The 23,650-nt window shown below is 43.1% G+C and overlaps 1 protein-coding gene across 1 annotated transcript in view; it reads right to left on the reverse strand.

Annotated features, from left to right (window-relative positions):
• LOC310875093 (glutamate receptor ionotropic, kainate 5-like) overlaps positions 1-23,650 on the reverse strand; it is a gene marked incomplete at its 3' end in the record, with an annotated part of 241,116 nt that overhangs the window by 32,342 nt on the left and 185,124 nt on the right. Inside the window, exon 12 of the mRNA XM_083788160.1 lies at positions 23,419-23,622. Coding sequence (XP_083644286.1) covers positions 23,419-23,622 — 204 coding nt within the window. The remainder of the gene's footprint in view (positions 1-23,418; positions 23,623-23,650) is intronic.

A 23,650-nucleotide genomic window follows, 5' to 3' on the forward strand; every position in this document is an offset into this window, starting at 1 on the left:
TTTTTATGCTGCACTAGATATCTGGAACGAAACTCCCAGAAAATGGCAGGTCTGCTAGAACCCTCAGTTCTTTTTAAATCAAAGCAGAAGACTTTTCAGGTTGCCAGTGCTGCCTTTTTACAGAATCCCTTTGATCCATGTCTTGTACGGCACCGACCGTGTATTTGATGTGTTATGGACTAGGACTCATGACGTCAGTATTTCAGGTTATTTTGAAGTATTTGAAGCCGTACTGGCCCTCATTCCCATGGCCCTATCTGGTCATGGTCTGTGAACGTACGTAGGTAAAAGAAAGTACTTGATAAGACGGTTGCGTAGGAGCTAGTAGACAGCCAACATACGAGAACACAAACAAAGATTCTCACAGACTTCAGTTACAGAAACAATGTAATGCAAAAGATATGTTTCAGTTGTGCACTCACCGTCATCAGTGTGGTCAGTGTGCGGCCGACTGAAACCTTATTTTGTGCATTAAATATCTTGAAGACAGTGTGCAGGGTCTTTTTCTTTTTAGGTCAATTTCAAGTTCCAGACCTCTAAGGGTCCCATTTAGAACCCCCTCAAGGGCTCCACTTTTGAGAACCACTGTGTGTGTGTGTGTGTGTGTGAACTGTGAACATTAAGGAGACTGTGTAATTCTACACAAATCACAAACATGCTGAGAACATGGACATGGTACACTGAGTGAGCTTACAGTACACCACCACCAGCAGCAGCACAGCATCAAATCCTTTTCATGTAAACCTCAGCTCCCATTTCCAATGACACTGATAAGCTGTGATCCTTCTGCTAAGAAAGGGGATTACTGTGAGATATTAAGGCCAATGTTTGCCTTGGTGGGGAATTTATAGGCCTTATCTCATTTACTGAAAGGACCACTTCACCACTTTTCAACCTATCTTCATATAATAGGTCCTCACTAATAATCATGAAAAAATGGCGCAATTTTTTTTCTACTCGGTCTGTGTCTCATAGGAGGGCTGTGGGCAGTTCAGAAACCGTCTTCCAGTGACATCATCGATGGGGAATACAAGCTAATTGAAACTACAGGGTTTCTAGTCCTGAAAAGTTGCAATGCGAAAATGGAAGTCATCGTTCACACAATAATGAAAATCTAAACATTTTTGTAAAAATATCTTGTTTAAAAATAATTCTGCCTAATGATGATGTCACTGGAAGACGGTTTCTAAACTGCCCACAGCCCTCCTATGAGACACAGACTGAGTAGAAAAGAATTGTGCCATTTTTTCATGATTATTAGTGAGGACCTATTATATGAAGATAGGTTGAAAAGTGGTGAAGTGGTCCTTTCAGTAAATGAGATAAGGCCTGCCCTATAAATTCCCCACCAAGGCAAACATTGGCCTTAATATCTCACAGTAATCCCCTTTCTTACCAGAAGGATCACAGCTTATCAGTGTCATTGGAAATGGGAGGTGAGGTTTACATGAACCGATTTAATAAAGAGTTGATTTCATGGCATAATAGCAGGTTGTTAGTGTGCATGTAAAGATGCGTAGATAATAGATAGAGAATGTATACTATAGTCTACACAGCATGCAGTATAGGCTACATATTTTAGAATACTGTCAATTATTTTATTATGCTGTATGTTGAACCTATTCCACTTTGCATCTACATTTTAAGCTAACATTTAGCTTCAGTACGTCAATTATAAAACACTTCAACCAAGGTTCAAAGTCAACGCACCTGCATGGTGCTCATAACATGGTTCCTGTTACCCAACAAGACCAGATAAGGGTGAAGTGATGACAAGGGTGACAAGATTTCCCTGCTAACCCACCAGTGCATCCACGGCAACGCCCCCCCCTACCTCAAGGAACTTGTCACCCTTCAATCCTCAACCCGCTCCCTCCGCTCCTCAAACACCAACCTCCTCAAACCCACAAAGACCAACCTACGCACCATGGGTGACCGGGCTTTCTGCTCGGTCGCCCCCGAACTGTGGAACGCTCTCCCCACCCACCTGAGAGCCCCACAGTCGGTAGACACTTTTAAGAGAGGACTCAAAACTTTCCTTTTTACCAAAGCATTTTTATAGCCTTGCCCTTATGTTTTAATGTTACTGTTCTTTTAGATGTTTTTAATGGTATGTTGTTTCTTTTGCTTTTATTCACTCTGTAGCACTTTGAGATTCTTGCGAATATAAAGTGCGTTATAAATAAAATCCATTAAGTGTGAATAATGTTTTTGGTTCTATTTGGAGATATTTGTCCATTTATACAACACTGAAAGTACACGGTAGATGCAAACCTTGTATCTCCACATTTCATCTTTTATTATATATTTTTTTGTAAATTATCTGCCATCAAACAAGTGTTGCACAAAAGTAGTGAAAACAGCGGATCTACAAGCTCACATGTAACGATGTGACTCGTGAACTTGTGTACTGTACATCGGCTATTTTCACCATTTAACCCATTCTGACCTGAGATCAGATTCATACGAGGTTTCCACTGGACACACATTGGTCTGATGAACCCATTCTGACCTGAGATCAGATTATAAAAATGTCAGTCGTTCTTCGATTTTTTTCAAAAATAGCAGACCTACAAGCTCGTATCGCGCCACTCGGTGGCGCGATATGAGCTTGTAGATCTGCTATTTTTCAATAGCTAAAGCATAACATGATGCCAACACCAAAATGGGTGCCCGTTCAGAATGAGTTAATATATTTCTAAATACCGTATCAATAAAAAAAATGAAACGTTTTGGATATACAAGGTATGACAATTGCATATCATTTTACAAAGTGAACAATGGCCCATTGTTCTGTGTTTTCAAGGTTAATGAGGAGCTGGCAGGGCTCTGAGTGGAGAAGGACTATTACTGTCTGTGCTGCGTGATGTGGGAGAGTGACCATGGGGACATGCACTCTCTCTTTCCAATTAAAAAACACCTCTTCTTTCACCCAAGGGTGAGTACAGCGTTGTTGGTTTAACGCATTCTGATCTGAGATCAGATTCTAAAAAATGTCTTCTACATCATCCTGACAGTTTTCCATTCTGACCTGAGATCAGATTCTAAAAATGTCTTCTATACGTCAGTCGTTCTTTGATTTTTAAAAAATTGCAGACCTACAAGCTCGTAGCGCGCCACTCGGTGGCGCGCTATGAGCTTGTAGATCTGCTATTTTTCAATAGCTGAAGCATAACGCCAAAAGGGGTTCCCGCCTAAAATGGGTTAAAACAAGGCTTATTTCTGTTTGAGCCAGGGTTAATGATGGCAGCTCTGTTCCATTTGTTTGAAAGCCCCCCCTTTTCAGTAAGTCAGTAGGTATAGTTTCTTTTAATGGATTATTGATTTCTATTATACAGAAGTACTGTGCACAATGCAGAGGTCATAGTTTGTATCGTATCGTGCAGTATTCTGCAAGTAACTAAGTACATTTACTTAAGTACTGTACTTAAGTACAGTTTTGAGGTATTTGTAGGCCCTACTTGAGTATTTCCAATACTTTTATTTCTACTCCACTACATCTTAGATCCAAATATTGTACTTTTACTCCACTACATTTATTTGACAGCTTTAGTTACTATAGTTACTTTGTAGATTTGGATTATTATTACAAAACATACATTAACCACAACCCTATATACATTTTAGGCCATTTGAAAATAGCCGATCTACAAGCTCACAGTGCGTCGCAGCAAAATACTTTTCATACATTTGAAAACTTGAAATGGGACATTCTGCATAGTGAGTATTTTCTACTTTTGGTATTTTAAGTAGGCCTACATTTCTACTTGTAACAAAGTATTTATATATTGCAGTATTGATACTTTACCTAAATAAATAAAACGTTTTTTCCACTGGTTGTTAGAAATGATCATCCATGCATTTCTTTCTCACCTTTATTTATACTCGGAATTAGGGCCGGGACTAATTGCGATTAATTTAGATTAATTAACTACAGAAAAATTAATCGCGATTAACTACAGATAAATTAATCGCACCTTTTTTTTCACCGCGGAACGTTTCTCACTGGGCGCTTTTCTATAGTACTGAAAACTGGAAATAATAAAAAGTCACCCCATTTTGTGTTGCCTAGAACTGGAGGTCTGACAAAAAACAGTAACAATATGAAGTAAGTACAGCTTTGTGATGTCACTGAGATGTACTTGTTACTGTTACTATTTTTTTTTTCAGACCTCCAGTTCTAGGCAACACAGAATGGGGTGACTTTTTATTATTATTTCCACAACAGGTATATTAATGACAGTAAAATGTTGAAAATGAGTGGTATCCTGTAGTCACTATTCGTTGATTCACTGGGATACCAAAAAACATTAAAAAAAAAGGTTTCTCGCTGTTCTCGGGTTGAATATTGATATGCGATTAAAATGCGATTAATCTAGATTAATTAATCGCAAAGCCTCTGATTAATTAGATTACTTTTTTTAATCGAGTCCCAGCTCTACTCGGAATACAGTTGAGGGCAAGCCCTCATTCTCAACGTAGCCGAGGTTACAACACATAAAATACAGTGTCTTCAAGTCTGTATTACGCTAATTCCCTTTTCACTCAATGCTGCTGACATATTGCTGACCAGGCCCAGGATATCCTTTCACATATCACACCCATCTTGTTCTCCTTGCATTGGCTCCCAGTAAATTATAGGTCCAGTAAATTATAGGTGCAGGCACCTTGGCTGGTGATCCAGCATGACAGTGTGTCACGGGTTCGAGTCCCGATCCCGACGAACTTTACTGTCCCCCCCCCCCCCCCCCCACCACCCCCCCCCCCCGTTTTCTGTCTACCTACTGTACAAGTAGGTAGTAATAAAGGCAAAAAGCCCCAAAAATATTGTTAGAAAAAAATATATATATTTTAAAATTCTCGTCATCACACAGAACACTCCATGGCCAGGCACCCCCATATATTTGTGACCTGCACCAACCATATACGTTCCCAGAAGGTCTCTGAGATCCTCATCCAAAGCCCTGCTGTTGTAACCTGACGCTGCCAGATGAGGGCGGTATTGGGTAACCATGTTCCCCAACACAGCACTCATCTGGGATCTCTCAGGGAGTTGAGCTGAAGAAATCCGTTCCGTACCGGACCAATCAGCGTGAGCTAAGGGCGGGATATGTGCAAAACCGGATGTGAAGCTATATAGACACGTCAATATGATTGGTTGTGTTTGCACGCCCACACGGTGATAGACAGACGGTCCCATCCAATCATCTACCAAGTATCTTGAAAAAAAGGAACAGCCCCGTCATCGAATTTGCTTCCGTGATCCCAGATCCCAATAAGCTGTGAAACAAATTTGTGTAGCAAGCTTCTTGGATCTGGCAGCGTCAAGTTACTGCTGTTGTTGCTCCCACAAAACTAAAGCCTAAAGCTTACCGAACCTTTGCTAGTTCTACCCCCAGGCTATGTATTGGAACGACCTCCCATATCACCTGAAATCTGTGGCCTCTGTGGACCTTTTCAAAAAACTTTTAAAGACCCACCTTTTCAGACAGGCCTTTGTAACATATATACCGGTAGTCCTGTATTGATTTCTTGATTTTCACCAGTGCTGTTTTCTGTTTCCTTGCTTTCCTTGTTTTATTGTTGACATGTTTTGCTTTTATAGAATTCATTTTATAGAAAAGGAACCACCGCTCATCTGCTGAAAAAAACTTTAGAGAGGTGCTGGAGCCACAAAAGGAGTATGAGGAAAAATAAAGGGAAGCTCCGCACACTCAGATCTGCGCACAATCAGTTTATTTTTGGCAAGCTTTCGGTCTACTGACCTTCTTCAGGCATGACCTGGGCTGGCTTAGCGGTCCAGGCACCTTGGCTACTAATCCAGCCAAGGTGCCCCTCCTATGTTCAGCTTTTGGTTTATGTGCTAATTAACACATACTTTGTCCTACACAAACATTACATCCCGTTGACAATGAATGGACACTTTTGAGTAATCGTGTAAACACAAACATTGCGTAACACAAACATCGAAGACGAAGGTGAGGACGCAAATTCTAGATCGGAATTTTGCCGATGGGTTCCCACATTGCTTCTACTTTAGCCTCGGTACCAGGCTTTCATTTTTGTTGGTGCAAAAATGTAAAGCCTGGAGGAACGCATTGGCCGCTCTGGTCTAAAAGTGGGAGTCAACCCTTCCGGGTGGGCGTCGCTCCAAATGATGTGACGTAGCGCTGCACTAGGAGGAGAGGAGGGGCCGGGGGTGACGGACAGATTGATGAGATCCAATCAGGGCGTGCGCAAATCTGAGCCGCGACCCGCCCCTCTAGACCAGAAACCTAACACGTTAGCTCAGGCTACTTCTACTTTAACAGAGGCTAGTTTTATGTGCCAAAAAGCCAAACGACTGCTTTACAACAACAGAGTTAGAAGTACTAAGCTGCATAAGCTTCCATAGTGCTAATGAAGGATAAGGTAGATTACACAGAGCCCATGAGACACCTCTTTGCTCTTAAGTGCATTTAATTCACCAATTGACGGCCAAATTGACACTTAAGTGTCCATTTAAGTGACCATTTAACTCAACAGTCAAGAATTAACCCATTCTGACCTGAGATCAGATTCATACGAGGTTTCCGCCGGACACACACTGGTCTGATGAACCCATTCTGACCTGAGATCAGATTCTAAAAATGTCAGTCGCTCTTCGATTTTTCAAAAATAGCAGACCTACAAGCTCGTATCGCGCCACTCGGTGGCGCGATATGAGCTTGTAGATCTGCTATTTTTAAATAGCTAAAGCATAACATGATGCTGACACCAAAATGGGTGCCCGGTCAGAATGGGTTAATTTACTAATTAATTTAAGAGCAGTCTGAAAACATGTAAAATCACATAAAAGATACCATTCTCCTTCAACTCTGTGGATGTCTTCCAATTTATCTCAGTTAAAACACAGTCTAATTTAGGTTAATTTAAACATAAGACCTCAGACACCTCTGCTCCTTAATTTGCATTTAATTAGCTGATGTGTTAAAAATTCATGAGTACATTATTAATAATAATAGTGTTATAAGAGTTATAATAATATCACACAAACAGTAAACAACAATTTATACACGCCATACAAATTATATAGCTATGTTATTTGGGATTGCACTTTAGTCTCTTGGTTGATTAGGTGTAATCTAAACTAAGCGAGGAGATATAATCCATGGTGTGCTTTAAGTGGCCCCTCCTGGACTGAGATCTCAGACAGCTGTGTGCTCTTTAATTAGCACTTAATTGATTAACAAGCAGACACTTGTTCCGACGATTTCACCCACTTTCATCAGTCATTGAAGCCCTGATAGTGCAGCATATAGCCATAATAACAATCGTTCAGTTTGTGATAAAAGCATGACATTTGGTACACATATAGCCAAAGGCATCCCAAACATAATTGGATGTGGAGGCATCCTGAATTTTCAACATGGCACCCATGGCAGCCATCTTTCAAAATGGCCGTCAGCAACAACTGTTTTCTTATGAATGACATATATAATATGATATTTGAGACTCATTTACCATATATAGTACTAGGTAAGTGTCTTGCATAATTGAAAATTGTCATTGCATATTCAAGATGCCCGCCATTTTTCAAGATGGCCACCAGTGGCAGCCGTCACTTGTATGATTGTCTGATATGGGTGATCTCGGTGTCAAATCAGTCATTTTTTTATGATCCAGAATTCAATTTCTGAACTTTAGCCAGAAGCTTCCTTACAACTGAATATCAACAGGGCATGTGTATAAGCCATAGATAGACTGTAAAAAATATGGACAAAGCGTTCCCCGGGTCTAACATGAACGTAAAATGAAACCTATCAGTCCTTGAATTGTGAATCGCCATCTTTCTAGATCCGTTTGGGCCCAGCTGGCCCATTGGCTGGCCCAGACAACGAGGCGGGACTTCCCCCCTTCTTCTTAGTTGGTTTTTATTTTGACTCGAGTGGGTGGGGAATCCCGATCATAGACGGTAACGGTAGAACATACGCGACTTTATGGTAATTTTCCAAAAAGAATATTATGACATTAGAAATGAGACTTTAAAGTAGTGACTGGAAGCAGAAAGTATTCATGACCATGTTTATTAAGGTAATACAGTCTAGGTGAAGTTGGGCCCAAATACATGGACTTCTATGGGGCTATGGGGTTTTTTTTGTACCAAATTTCATGCTTTTATCACAAACTGAACGATTCTTGTGTATTCAGGAGCTAAGCAGCCGCACTATGATGAGGGAGCTGCATAGATGTGTGTGTGTGTGTGTGTGTGTGTGTGTGTGTGTGTGTGTGTGTGTGTGTGTGTGTGTGTGTGCGTGTTCCTGTCTGTGTGTGTGTGTGTGTGTGTGTGTGTGTGTGTGTGTGTGTGTGTGTGTGTGTGTGTGTGTGTGTGTGTGTGTGTGCCTGTGCGTGTGCACGTAATCGTATATTGGAGATAAATGCTTTCACAAAAAAAATTGAGAATAACATGGAAAGTGGCAATTTAAAATATAAATGGGTAGAACTGGAGAATCATAATTAGCATGTGTGTGCGCGCTACATTTACAGAAGCAGATGAGAATGTGTGTAAGATAAGAAGACCTCTAAGCTTTTGTGTAGTTTAAGGAAATGAGCCGTGGCATTGTGTATATATATATATGCATTTAGCAGACACTCTTATCAAGAGCGACCCAATCACGAGAGAACAAACAAACTTTGTCGATGGACATATTTCTTGTTTTAATTTATATTTTTTGTCCCACGATTTTGTAACCCATTTTTCACCCCTGTGTCAATCATCCTGTGATGTGATCCTGGGCTCTACACACCCTCCGCCAACCTAGGGAGAGCAACGGACTTAACTCATGCTTCCTTCATGCCTGAGTGTCCAAGTTGCTCCTTTACACCTGACAGGGGGGAGTTTCCCTGGTTGGACGTAGCGCGTGGAAGGAGCACGTTATTCCAACCAGTTCCTTTCCCCTCCATCAGGCGTCCCGGCTGGCCAGGGGGAGGCAGTTTAGAGACCAGGATTACTGCATGTTTTTGTGAGGGTACAGCACTACCAACTGTGCCATATGGACATATTTCTGCAAGACCACTGAAACGTTGCATCTCAATGTCGCGAGGCAGACACACCGTCAGCACTAGCAACACACGCACGCACGCGCAAAGTTTCCAAATAAATGTAGTGGAGTAAAAGTAAAACTTTTACTCCAGTAAAGTACAAATACCTCAAAATTGTACAGTACAGTACTTAAGTAAATGTACATAGTTACTTTCCCCCACTAGCAGCACGCTCGGAGCCCTGAGGGCGCCCCTGAGGGAGTGTCCGCGCATATGCGCGAAGCCAGCTGCTGCCGACTCAACGCCATTCGAGCCGCACATCGATTTGCACAGAATAGTAAATAATACTGTATAGGACTGAGTTGACATGGTCCACGTCTAGAAATGTCGACGATATGCAACGTTTGTGCGATTAAATAACGCCCACAATAGCGTTCTTGCAATTTGCAGAAACGTACAGCTCTTAGTACAGTTTTCTCTGGCTGGCGAACAAGCTCTTCAACTTACATCCAAAGTGCAAGGTCAGAGTAAAACCTAGTCCAGGACCTTTTTGTGCAAAGGAGTTTGAGTTTGAAAATATATATATTCAAAGATTTGCACAGATTTCCATGATCTTAAAAGCGTGTGTGTGTGTGTGTGTGTGTGTGTGTGTGTGTGTGTGTGTGTGTGTGTGTGTGCGTGCGTGCGTGCGTGCGTGTGTGCGTGCGTGCGTGTGTGCGTGTGTAGGATGCTGAAGGATCCTGATTACAATCAAAGTCCCATATGATTAGCTTCTAAAACTGCTTACTTGAGCTGCCCTCATATAGCCAATGCCATTTCATCACACACAAGCATGCACATTAGCTTAAGAGAGAGCCGTGACAATTATAAATATGACATTTTAAATGCCAGTGGCTGTCATTGCCCCAATGCTGAAATGTAAATATGACCGTGTATGTATATTTCTCATGGTTCTGCTGCCGTCAGTTGCTATAATACTTTAACCCATTTTGGGCGGGCACCCATTTTGGTGTTTTAAACATTGTTATAATTTAGCTATTGAAAAATAGCAGATCTACAAGCTCATAGCGCGCCACCGAGTGGCGCGCTACGAGCTTGTAGGTCTGCTATTTATGAAGAATCGTGAAAATGTGCCTAAAATTTGGAATATATTTTTTCAGAACAAACGTTTTTAACTCAAATCTTTGCTTCTGGGGAGGGTCCCTGGAACAACATACTTTCAGATGGGGGTTGGTGGCCAATTACAGATCATTTTTGGGGTCCTTGACATGAAATATTGAGTGATATAGGCCTAGAAACATAGGTATTTCAGAAAACTGTCAGGATTTAGAAGACTTTTTTCAGGCCTGAATGGGTTAATGGTGGGTTGTCACATTCACAATGTGTCAAACCAGTTTCCCATACATATGGGATCAGTTACTGGGAGTTATTATAAAATAACTGTACGACAGGGCATCCACCCCTGAGGTGCCTTTTGGCTGAATTGAGACTGGCAGCACAAATCTTATTTTTGGCATATCCAGATACTGCTTATTGCTTTTTTCAAGCCTGAACAGCAAAAAACACATGGAGTTTCACAAACAGATTTCTAGAAGACTATAGAGTAGTAGCTATACCCGTTATCAGAGTACCTGAAGACCAGTCTATTACGTCAGACATGCATAATGCACCAACTTGGGAGAGTTTCTTAATCTCCTTATATGGGCAAAAAGTGGGCACGCATGCACGGTAGTACGCACGCACACCTGGATTTATAGGAAAACTTGCCTCAGCTCAATCTGGACGCTCTAACCACTCAAATCAGATATCAAACCTTTATATCACTCGCAACATGACGCATAACCATGTCATGTCCAAACTCGTTCTCCGTGGGAATGAAAAGGATATATTTTGTATTTATTTTTATAAATGTTTTTGAGGGGCGCTATACCCCTCCTATGCCCAGCTTTGTGTGGGCAACGATGTCATGTCCAAACTCGTTCTCCGTGCATGGGAATGAAAAGGATATATTTTGTATTTATTTTTATAAATGTTTTTGAGGGGCGCTATACCCCTCCTATGCCCAGCTTTGTGTGGGCAACGATGTCATGTCCAAACTCGTTCTCCGTGCATGGGAATGAAAAGGATATATTTTGTATTTATTTTTATAAATGTTTTTGAGGGGCGCTATACCCCTCCTATGCCCAGCTTTGTGTGGGCAACGATGTCATGTCCAAACTCGTTCTCCGTGGGAATGAAAAGGATATATTTTGTATTTATTTTTATAAATGTTTTTGAGGGGTGCTATACCCCTCCTATGCCCAGCTTTGTGTGTACCCCATGGGAGAAATGCCTGACGTGACTGCAGCACAGAACACTAGGATCAGTCTCCTCCAATGTCCACATGTCTGGATCTCTGCATCACGAGTCGAGAGCCTTTGGCTGTTGGAAATGTGCTATATAAATATAAGTTGATTGATATATGGCATGAAGGGCGAATCTCTATTCTTCCACCGGTTGCTGTGTTGTTGTTGTCTGCACGGTTGTGTAAATAAGTCTACTCATTCCTATACTGTCATTACCATAGCAATCATTGCTGATACGTTGGCAATGTCTGAATACACACGTTTGACCTGATCCCTTGCAAATAACAGCGTGGACAGGCCATCCTAAAAAGATCATTATTTGAGAAACAAAATTGGATTTTTTTTTGTAGACAAATCCAAAGACCACTAGAGCGGTGCCCGTTGGGCACTGGCCTACTTGGAACGATGCAAGTTGTAAATACATGCCCCACCCATGATATTATGTCTGTGTCCCTTTTATGCCCATATATGGAGTTCTTTGTCAGGCATGCCCAAATATGGAGTCTATGCAGACGTCAGAATGATGTCAGAACAGGCCAGCTCCATATATGGACACTGGGCAGGGGCCCTGTCCAGAGGCCTTTTTGGGGTGGTCCTGAATTGACTGTAAAGTCGGTGGGGCGAACGGTTCTTGAGTTGCGTGGATTACAACAGTACGCACACACACACACAGACATAGACTTGATGCATTTCTAGTTGGATGGCTATAACCCGCAAAGACTTTGAAGGAGTCCTTATGCACACCTACGGAGGGACAGGTGCGTCAGAGCAATGAACTGCAGAAGAGGAGGAAAGAGGGGAGTCCAACACTGTCTAAACTTACAAAACTGTTATTGATGCAACGTTTTGGTTGGTCGGAGCATCGTCAGGCATCCATGGCAGGCAGCCATGCCCGACATCAGTAACAGTTGTGTAAGTGAAGACAGTGTTTTATATACATTTTATATACATTTCTCCGCTCCCCTTTTCCCTCTAAACGTAATCTCTTCATTATCCGGTCTTAATGAGTTCTCTACTCTTTTGATTGGAAGAACTTGGTGTCCCGCCTGAAAATGCATTCTCTGGAGAGATACAGGGACGGGGAGATCTCTGTGACTGAACAAACTATCTATTCTATAGCAATGATTACTATTAGAATATTTAACGTTTTCACTTGCAGCACCTTTAACGTACCCACGTGACACGACGTCTCAGAATGGTGTATTTGCACAAGGGATCTGTCATATTTAGGTGCCGTGGTTTTAATTAGCAAAAGTGTTTCCGATTCTTACTCAGATCATTTTTCTGATTAGATAATAAACGACTGTAATTAGTGTAACAAAGGCACATGATTAATAACTTAATGACATTATTAGTTAAAACCGTTTTCTCACACAGACCGACACATGCAATGGCTCACACATGATGATGTGTCAGTTCCACGGGAGCTGTTGACAAGCCATTAAGTGGTTTCGGCGGTTTCCAATTTCCCAATTTAGCTTCCCTCCATTGTGCGCTCAAGGACAGTGCCGTTTAACTCAAATGATCCTAATTAAGATGAACTATTTCACAAGAGGTTATGTGGGGGGAAACAGCTGGCCTTGAGTGACGGGATCACTTCTGTTAATTTATGTATGCAGATCCCCATTAGCTATACAACAGAAGCAATACTTATTTTCCTGGGGTCCTCATGAGTGCACCAAACATTACAGTACATTCACGACATAATCAAAACACAACAAAACAATATCCCAATGCAATCCGTTATGAGCTTGTCGGTCAGAAATAATTGCTCCAGCCTGGGGGCCCTCAGCCTGGGGGCCCTCAGCCTGGGGCCCCTCAGCCTGGGGGCCCTCAGCAAGGTAAATCCGGCTCTGACCATGAGGTGGATTTAAAATAAATATATTGGGACAGAGGTTCTTTCTGAGCCTGCTGGGAGTGTACACACATACGGTGTGATCAGTGGAGATGAGCTGTTCAGAGATGGACGGACACACAGATGCATCCGCATGGCTTCTATATGTGGATCTCTGCCTGTCATGGTGATGGTGTCATATTGGTGATGTCATAGTGATGATGTCATATGGCAGTGTTTCCCAAATTTATTCATGTCAAGGATACCCCCAAATTGACACTAATTAGCCCCGCGGACCCCCATCTCTCAACCTGTTTAATTTCAAGGACCCCCATTTAATGGCATTTCTATCTCTGGGACCCCCAATTTATATTGTAAAACTAATGTTAATTTAATTTAGTTACAGACCCATAAGGGTCAATTCATGGTTCCAAACTATCATTTGGTTGGGGACCCCCTGGAACTCCCTCAAGGACCCCTGGGAGTCCCCGGACCCCACTTTGGGAACCACTGTCATGTGGTGTCGGCAAATCGCTAAAAAATGGACGGCCTGCACAAATCTGCATCTCCAGGCTTGCACGGCAACAGTTTGTGCTGTCAGACCTTACCTCCTGGTCAGCCTATACATAAAGTGTGAATTGTCATTTCTTTCACTTCATCTCCGAGCTTAGTATTGAGGTTTAGCATTGGAGTTTCCTGAGAATTATCTATTGTCCAACCCCCAACAGAGGAACCTAAGAACTCTCGTTCTCCTCACAGTCCATTTAATAGCTGCATTTCATGATGGAAGGAAGGACACAGAGGAGTGAGCAGATCCCTTCAGCCGCCCGTCAGCAAATCATAAACTGCTCTGTAACCAGCCAGACACATGGAGACACAGATGAACCTACATCTAATCAAATACTAAACTGCTCTGTAACCAGCCAGAAACATGGAGACACTGGAGATGAACCTACATCTAACAGTCATCAACAGTTTACCACGAATGTAGCTCTGGCGGGAGGAGTAAAGACAAATCAGCCGAGTTACACAGGAAAGAAAGCCCATATATGTAAACAGTGTGACAAGAGTTTCAGTCAGTCACGTGATCTGAAGAGACACCAGCGTATCCACACTGGAGAAAAACCACACCACTGTGAACTGTGTGACAAGAGCTTCTCTGGGTCAGGTAACCTGAAGTCACACCTGCGTATCCACACTGGAGAAAAGCCATACCACTGTAAACAGTGTGACAAGAGTTTCAGTCAGTCAAGTCATCTGAAGAAACACCAGCGTATCCACACTGGAGAAAAGCCATATCACTGTAAACAGTGTGACAAGAGTTTCAGTAATTTAGGTGATCTGAAGAGACACCAGAGTATCCACACTGGAGAAAAGCCATACCACTGTAAACAGTGTGACAAGAGTTTCAGTAATTTAGGTGATCTGAAGAGACACCAGCGAATCCACACTGGAGAAAATCCATATCTTTGTAAACAGTGTGACAAGAGTTTCAGTCAGTCAAGTCATCTGAAGAGACACCTGCGTATCCACACTGGAGAAAAGCCATACCACTGTAAACAGTGTGACAAGAGTTTCCGTAATTTAGGTGATCTGAAGAAACACCAGCGAATCCACACTGGAGAAAGACCTTACCACTGTAAACAGTGTGACAAGAGTTTCTCTGTGTCAGGTAACCTGAAGTCACACCTGCGTATCCACACTGGAGAAAAGCCATACCACTGTAAACAGTGTGACAAGAGTTTCAGTAATTTAGGTGATCTGAAGAAAAACCAGCGAATCCACACTGGAGAAAGACCTTACCACTGTAAACAGTGTGACAAGAGTTTCTCTGTGTCAGGTAACCTGAAGTCACACCAGCGTATTCACACAGGAGAAAAGCCATGCCACTGTAAACAGTGTGACAAGAGTTTCCGTCTGTCAAATAATCTGAAGAAACACCAGCGTATCCACACTAGAGCTCTTCACGGGTCCAAACAAATGGTCCCAAAATTAATCTGTGACATTACCGATTCTGACCCGTTCCGAAAACATTTTCAAAGAGGAAACGGAATGGATCCGTGACTATTTCATCCGATTCCGATCTGTTCCGAGATTTCTTTCAAATGGCGGAGCCGAGCCTGTCCGAGATCCGATTATTCCCGACATTCCAAGAGACCCGACCCAGCCAGGCAGACATAAATGTGGACTTTATGAAATTATATAGTGGACGTAATGACCAATTACAATTACCATTTTATTATTAAAGCGCAAGAGAGAGAGAGAGAGAGAGAGAGAGAGAGACACACACACACACACACACACACACACACACACACACACACACAGAGACAGAGAGAGAGAGAGAGAGAGAGAGAGAGAGGTTCCCTGCAGGCTGCAGCAGAGGGTAAGAGAGACCAAATTTGAGCCAGATTCTCATTCCAGGCAATGCATCGCTGCATCACTGCATCAATGCATCAATGCATCGCTGCATCACTGCATCAATGCATCAATGCATCGCTGCATCGAGTGCTTTCACTTTCTTAGCACGATCAAAGTTTAGACTTTTATAAGGTCTCAAAGATGGCAGTTTGCATGAAAATAATAATTTAATTACCGGATTAAAAATGATATTAAAGAAAGACGAAATTTCACGTTCTGTCACAGGCAGGGGGTGGAGAAATTAACGTAACTCTGTGTTCCTTTCAAGGACCCCCATTTAATGGCATTTCTATCTCTGGGACCCCCAATTTATATTGTAAAACTAATGTTAATTTAACTCTGAGAGTGTACAAATGGAAGCAAACGGACCCGTTAGGGTCTGTTTGGTTCCATTTATACACTCTCTGAGTTACAGACCCATAAGGGTCAATTTGGTTCCAAAACTATCATTTGGTTGGGGACCCCCTGGAACTCCCTCAAGGACCCCTGGGAGTCCCCGGACCCCACTTTGGGAACCACTGTCATGTGGTGTCGGCAAATCGCTAAAAAATGGACGGCCTGCACAAATCTGCATCTCCAGGCTTGCACGGCAACAGTTTGTGCTGTCAGACCTTACCCTCTGGTCAGCCTATACATAAAGTGTGAATTGTCATTTCTTTCACTTCATCTCCGAGCTTAGTATTGAGGTTTAGCATTGGAGTTTCCTGAGAATTATCTATTGTCCAACCCCCAACAGAGGAACCTAAGAACTCTCGTTCTCCTCACAGTCCATTTAATAGCTGCATTTCATGATGGAAGGAAGGACACAGAGGAGTGAGCAGATCCCTTCAGCCGCCCGTCAGCAAATCATAAACTGCTCTGTAACCAGCCAGACACATGGAGACACAGATGAACCTACATCTAATCAAATACTAAACTGCTCTGTAACCAGCCAGAAACATGGAGACACAGATGAACCTACATCTAACAGTCATCAACAGTTTACCACCAATGTAGCTCTGGCGGGAGGAGTAAAGACAAATCAGCCGAGTTACACAGGAAAGAAAGCCCATATATGTAAACAGTGTGACAAGAGTTTCAGTCATTCAAGTGATCTGAAGAAACACCAGCGAATCCACACTGGAGAAAAGCCATACCACTGTGAACTGTGTGACAAGAGCTTCTCTGGGTCAGGTAACCTGAAGTCACACCTGCGTATCCACACTGGAGAAAAGCCATATCACTGTAAACAGTGTGACAAGAGTTTCAGTAATTTAGGTGATCTGAAGAGACACCAGAGTATCCACACTGGAGAAAAGCCATACCACTGTAAACAGTGTGACAAGAGTTTCAGTAATTTAGGTGATCTGAAGAGACACCAGCGTATCCACACTGGAGAAAATCCATATCACTGTAAACATTGTGACAAGAGTTTCAGTCAGTCAAGTCATCTGAAGAGACACCTGCGTATCCACACTGGAGAAAAGCCATACCACTGTAAACAGTGTGACAAGAGTTTCCGTAATTTAGGTGATCTGAAGAAACACCAGCGAATCCACACTGGAGAAAGACCTTACCACTGTGAAGAGTGTGACAAGAGTTTCTCTGTGTCAGGTAACCTGAAGTCACACCTGCGTATCCACACTGGAGAAAAGCCATACCACTGTAAACAGTGTGACAAGAGTTTCAGTAATTTAGGTGATCTGAAGAAACACCAGCGAATCCACACTGGAGAAAGACCTTACCACTGTAAACAGTGTGACAAGAGTTTCTCTGTGTCAGGTAACCTGAAGTCACACCTGCGTATCCACACTGGAGAAAAGCCATACCACTGTAAACAGTGTGACAAGAGTTTCAGTAATTTAGGTGATCTGAAGAAAAACCAGCGAATCCACACTGGAGAAAGACCTTACCACTGTAAACAGTGTGACAAGAGTTTCCCTGTGTCAGGTAACCTGAAGTCACACCTGCGTATTCACACAGGAGAAAAGCCATACCACTGTAAACAGTGTGACAAGAGTTTCAGTAATTTAGGTGATCTGATGAAAAACCAGCGAATCCACACTGGAGAAAGACCTTAAAACTGTGAAGAGTGTGACAAGAGTTTCTCTGTGTCAGGTAACCTGAAGTCACACCAGCGTATTCACACAGGAGAAAAGCCATACCACTGTAAACAGTGTGACAAGAGTTTCCGTCTGTCAAATAATCTGAAGAAACACCAGCGTATCCACACTAGAGCTCTTCACGGGTCCAAACAAATCGTCCCAAAATTAATCTGTGACATTACCGATTCTGACCCGTTCCGAAAACATTTTCAAAGAGGAAACGGAATGGATCCGTGACTATTTCATCCGATTCCGATCTGTTCCGAGATTTCTTTCAAATGGCGGAGCCGAGCCTGTCCGAGATCCGATTATTCCCGACATTCCAAGAGACCCGACCCAGCCAGGCAGACATAAATGTGGACTTTATGAAATAATATAGTGGACGTAATGACCAATTACCATTTTATTATTAAAGCGCAAGAGAGAGAGAGAGAGAGAGAGAGAGAGAGAGAGACACACACACACGCACACACGCACACACACACACACACACACACACACACACACACACACACACACACACACACACACACACACACACAGAGAGACAGAGAGAGAGAGAGAGAGAGAGAGAGAGAGAGAGAGGTTCCCTGCAGGCTGCAGCAGAGGGTAAGAGAGACCAAATTTGAGCCAGATTCTCATTCCAAGGCAATGCATCGCTGCATCAATGCATCAATGCATCGCTGCATTGATGCATCGCTGCATCAATGCATCAATGCATCAATGCATCGATGCATCGCTGCATTGATGCATCGCTGCATCAATGCATCAATGCATCGCTGCATCAATGCATCGCTGCATCAATGCATCAATGCATCAATGCATCGCTGCGGAGTGCTTTCACTTTCTTAGCACGATCAAAGTTTAGACTTTTATAAGGTCTCAAAGATGGCAGTTTGCATGAAAATAATAATTTAATTACCGGATTTAAAATGATATTAAAGAAAGACGAAATTTCACGTTCTGTCACAGGCAGGGGGTGGAGAAATTAACGTAACTCTCTGTGTTCCTGGTATTAATACGGTTAAAAAAGGTTTTTGTAATCTGTGGTTTGTGCTCTGATAAATCCGGCTCTGACCATGAGGTGGTCTATTGGGACAGAGGTTCTTTCTGAGCCTGCTGGGAGTGAACACACATACTGTGATCAGTCGAGATGAGCTGTTCAGAGATGGACGGACACACAGATGCATCCGCATGGCTTCTATGTGGATCTCTGCCTGTCATGGTGATGGTGTCATATTGGTGATGTCATAGTGATGATGTCATAGGGCAGTGTTTCCCAAATTTATTCATGTCAAGGACCCCCAAATTGACACTAATTAGCCCCGCGGACCCCCATCTCTCAACCTGTTTAATTTCAAGGACCCCCATTTAATGGCATTTCTATCTCTGGGACCCCCAATTTATATTTTAAAACTAATGTTAATTTAACTCTGAGAGTGTACAAATGCTCTCTGAGTTACAGACCCATAAGGGTCAATTTGGTTCCAAAACTATCATTTGGTTGGGGACCCCCTGGAACTCCCTCAAGGACCCCTGGGAGTCCCCGGACCCCACTTTGGGAACCACTGTCATGTGGTGTCGGCAAATCGCTAAAAAATGGACGGCCTGCACAAATCTGCATTTCCAGGCTTGCACGGCAACAGTTTGTGCTGTCAGACCTTACCCTCTGGTCAGCCTATACATAAAGTGTGAATTGTCATTACTTTCACTTCATCTCCGAGCTTAGTGTTGAGGTTTAGCATTGGAGGAGTTTCCTGAGAAGTATCTATTGTCCAACCCCAACAGAGGAACCTAAGAACTCTCGTTCTCCTCACAGTCCATTTAATAGCTGCATTTTTATGATGGAAGGAAGGACACAGAGGAGTGAGCAGATCCCTTCAGCCGCCCGTCAGCAAATCATAAACTGCTCTGTAACCAGCCAGACACATGGAGACACAGATGAACCTACATCTAATCAAATACTAAACTGCTCTGTAACCAGCCAGAAACATGGAGACACAGATGAACCTACATCTAACAGTCATCAACAGTTTACCACCAATGTAGCTCTGGCGGGAGGAGTAAAGAAGACAAATCAGCCGAGTTACACAGGAAAGAAAGCCCATATATGTAAACAGTGTGACAAGAGTTTCAGTCAGTCAAGTCATCTGAAGTCACACATGCATATCCACACTGGAGAAAAGCCATATCACTGTAAACAGTGTGACAAGAGTTTCAGTCAGTCAAGTCATCTGAAGTCACACATGCGTATCCACACTGGAGAAAAGCCATACCACTGTAAACAGTGTTACAAGAGTTTCAGTCAGTCAAGTCATCTGAAGAGACACCAGCGTATTCACACAGGAGAAAAGCCATACCACTGTAAACAGTGTGACAAGAGTTTCCGTCTGTCAAATAAGCTGAAGAAACACCAGCGTATCCACACAAGAGCTCTTCACAGGTCCAAACAAATGGTCCCAAAATTAATCTGTGACATTACCGATTCTGACCCGTTCCGAAAACATTTTCAAAGAGGAAACGGAATGGATCCGTGACTATTTCATCCGATTCCGATCTGTTCCGAGATTTCTTTCAAATGGCGGAGCCGAGCCTGTCCGAGATCCGATTATTCCCGACATTCCAAGAGACCCGACCCAGCCAGGCAGACATAAATGTGGACTTTATGAAATAATATAGCGGACGTAATGACCAATTACCATTTTATTATTAAATCGCAAGAGAGAGAGAGAGAGAGAGAGAGAGAGAGAGAGACACACACACACACACACACACACACACACACACACACACACACACACACAGAGAGACAGAGAGAGAGAGAGAGAGAGAGAGAGAGGTTCCCTGCAGGCTGCAGCAGAGGGTAAGAGAGACCAAATTTGAGCCAGATTCTCATTCCAGGCAATGCATCGCTGCATCGCTGCATCAATGCATCAATGCATCAATGCATCGCTGCATCGAGTGCTTTCACTTTCTTAGCACGATCAAAGTTTAGACTTTCATAAGGTCTCAAAGATGGCAGTTTGCATGAAAATAATAATTTAATTACCGGATTAAAATGATATTAAAGAAAGACGAAATGTCACGTTCTGTCACAGGCAGGGGGTGGAGAAATTAACGTAACTCTGTGTTCCTTTCAAGGACCCCCATTTAATGGCATTTCTATCTCTGGGACCCCCAATTTATATTGTAAAACTAATGTTAATTTAACTCTGAGAGTGTACAAATGGAAGCAAACGGACCCGTTAGGGTCTGTTTGGTTCCATTTATACACTCTCTGAGTTACAGACCCATAAGGGTCAATTTGGTTCCAAAACTATCATTTGGTTGGGGACCCCCTGGAACTCCCTCAAGGACCCCTGGGAGTCCCCGGACCCCACTTTGGGAACCACTGTCATGTGGTGTCGGGAAAATCGCTAAAAAATGGACGGCCTGCACAAATCTGCATTTCCAGGCTTGCACGGCAACAGTTTGTGCTGCCAGACCGTACCTTCTGCTCAGCCTATACATAAAGTGTGAATTGTCATTACTTTCACTTCATCTCCGAGCTTATAGTATTGAGGTTTAGCATTGGAGGAGTTTTTCCTGAGAAGTATCTATTGTCCAACCCCAACAGAGGAACCTAAGAAGTATCTATTGTCCAACCCCAACAGAGGAACCTAAGAACTCTCGTTCTCCTCACAGTCCATTTAATAGCTGCATTTCATGATGGAAGGAAGGACACAGAGGAGTGAGCAGATCCCTTCAGCCGCCCGTCAGCAAATCATAAACTGCTCTGTAACCAGCCAGACACATGGAGACACAGATGAACCTACATCTAATCAAATACTAAACTGCTCTGTAACCAGCCAGAAACATGGAGACACAGATGAACCTACATCTAACAGTCATCAACAGTTTACCACCAATGTAGCTCTGGCGGGAGGAGTAAAGAAGACAAATCAGCCGAGTTACACAGGAAAGAAAGCCCATATATGTAAACAGTGTGACAAGAGTTTCAGTCAGTCAAGTCATCTGAAGTCACACATGCATATCCACACTGGAGAAAAGCCATATCACTGTAAACAGTGTGACAAGAGTTTCAGTCAGTCAAGTCATCTGAAGTCACACATGCGTATCCACACTGGAGAAAAGCCATATCACTGTAAACAGTGTTACAAGAGTTTCAGTCAGTCAAGTCATCTGAAGAGACACCAGCGTATTCACACAGGAGAAAAGCCATACCACTGTAAACAGTGTGACAAGAGTTTCCGTCTGTCAAATAAGCTGAAGAAACACCAGCGTATCCACACAAGAGCTCTTCACAGGTCCAAACAAATGGTCCCAAAATTAATCTGTGACATTACCGATTCTGACCCGTTCCGAAAACATTTTCAAAGAGGAAACGGAATGGATCCGTGACTATTTCATCCGATTCCGATCTGTTCCGAGATTTCTTTCAAATGGCGGAGCCGAGCCTGTCCGAGATCCGATTATTCCCGACATTCCAAGAGACCCGACCCAGCCAGGCAGACATAAATGTGGACTTTATGAAATAATATAGCGGACGTAATGACCAATTACCATTTTATTATTAAAGCGCAAGAGAGAGAGAGAGAGAGAGAGAGAGAGAGAGAGAGACACACACACACACACACACACACACACACACACACACACACACAGAGACAGAGAGAGAGAGAGAGAGGTTCCCTGCAGGCTGCAGCAGAGGGTAAGAGAGACCAAATTTGAGCCAGATTCTCATTCCAGGCAATGCATCGCTGCATCACTGCATCAATGCATCGCTGCATCACTGCATCAATGCATCGCTGCATCACTGCATCAATGCATCGCTGCATCGAGTGCTTTCACTTTCTTAGCACGATCAAAGTTTAGACTTTCATAAGGTCTCAAAGATGGCAGTTTGCATGAAAATAATAATTGAATTACCGGATTAAAATGATATTAAAGAAAGACGAAATTTCACGTTCTGTCACAGGCAGGGGGTGGAGAAATTAACGTAACTCTATTGTTCCTGGTATTAATACGCTTAAAAAAGGTTTTTGTAATCTGTGGTCTGTGCTCTGATTTGCCTGTAGACTGTGAGGATAAGAGTACACCGATCCCATATATGACCAGGGCCGGACTTACCGTTGGGCTAGCGGAGGCTGGGTAGCCCAAAATTACAGCGAAATACCCTAATTATTTCCCGGCCGCACGGCTTCACCAAAACGCACCGTACAGCCCAGGGGGGGCCCTGAAATTTTGTCGGGCCCGGGGGCCCTTGGGAGGATTAATCCGGCCCTGTGTATTATAGGGGCTTGGCTTTTTGATTCCAGGCTAACGCTCAGGATTGTCATTTGTTTCCTTTGTTAATTAAATGCGAGCCTGTAAAGCCCTTTGAGGCTGCCACAATGTATACATAAATGTGCTTTGACTCGTCTCTTCTGTGTTTGCAAGTGTTGCTATTTCTTTCAAATCTCCTCTACCCGGCCCAGGCTGTAGCGTAACGGTCTGGGCACCGGACTGGTAATCCAGTCGCAGTGTGCCGCGGGTTCGACTCCCGGACCCGACACGGCCTTTACTGCATGTCATCCCCCCATCTCTCTCCCGTTTCCTGTCAGCCTACTGTCTGTCCCTTCAAAAATCAATAAAAGGCGTAAGCCGCAAAAAAATATCTTAAAAATAAAAAATAAAAAAATCTCCTCTACCCTCTCCTCTCCTCTCCACTCACCCTGTTGATGAGTTCTCCCACCATGCCAGTCCAGGAGCCATTGGGTTCTGGAGCTCCGTACAGGCCGTCGTCGACCAGTTTGATCTTGAAGGAGAACTTGAGGATATCTGCCAGCTCCCTCAGCATGTCGACACAGAAGCCTTCATACTGGTCATTCCCATGGAGCTCCTGGTGGTTGGTCTTACGCATCACATAGGGGTTTTCCTGGATATCAGTCAAACAATTAGTCCAT

The sequence above is a fragment of the Protomyctophum parallelum genome, assembly GCF_964188405.1.
Source record: "Protomyctophum parallelum genome assembly, chromosome: 1".
Classification (NCBI taxonomy): domain Eukaryota; kingdom Metazoa; phylum Chordata; class Actinopteri; order Myctophiformes; family Myctophidae; genus Protomyctophum; species Protomyctophum parallelum.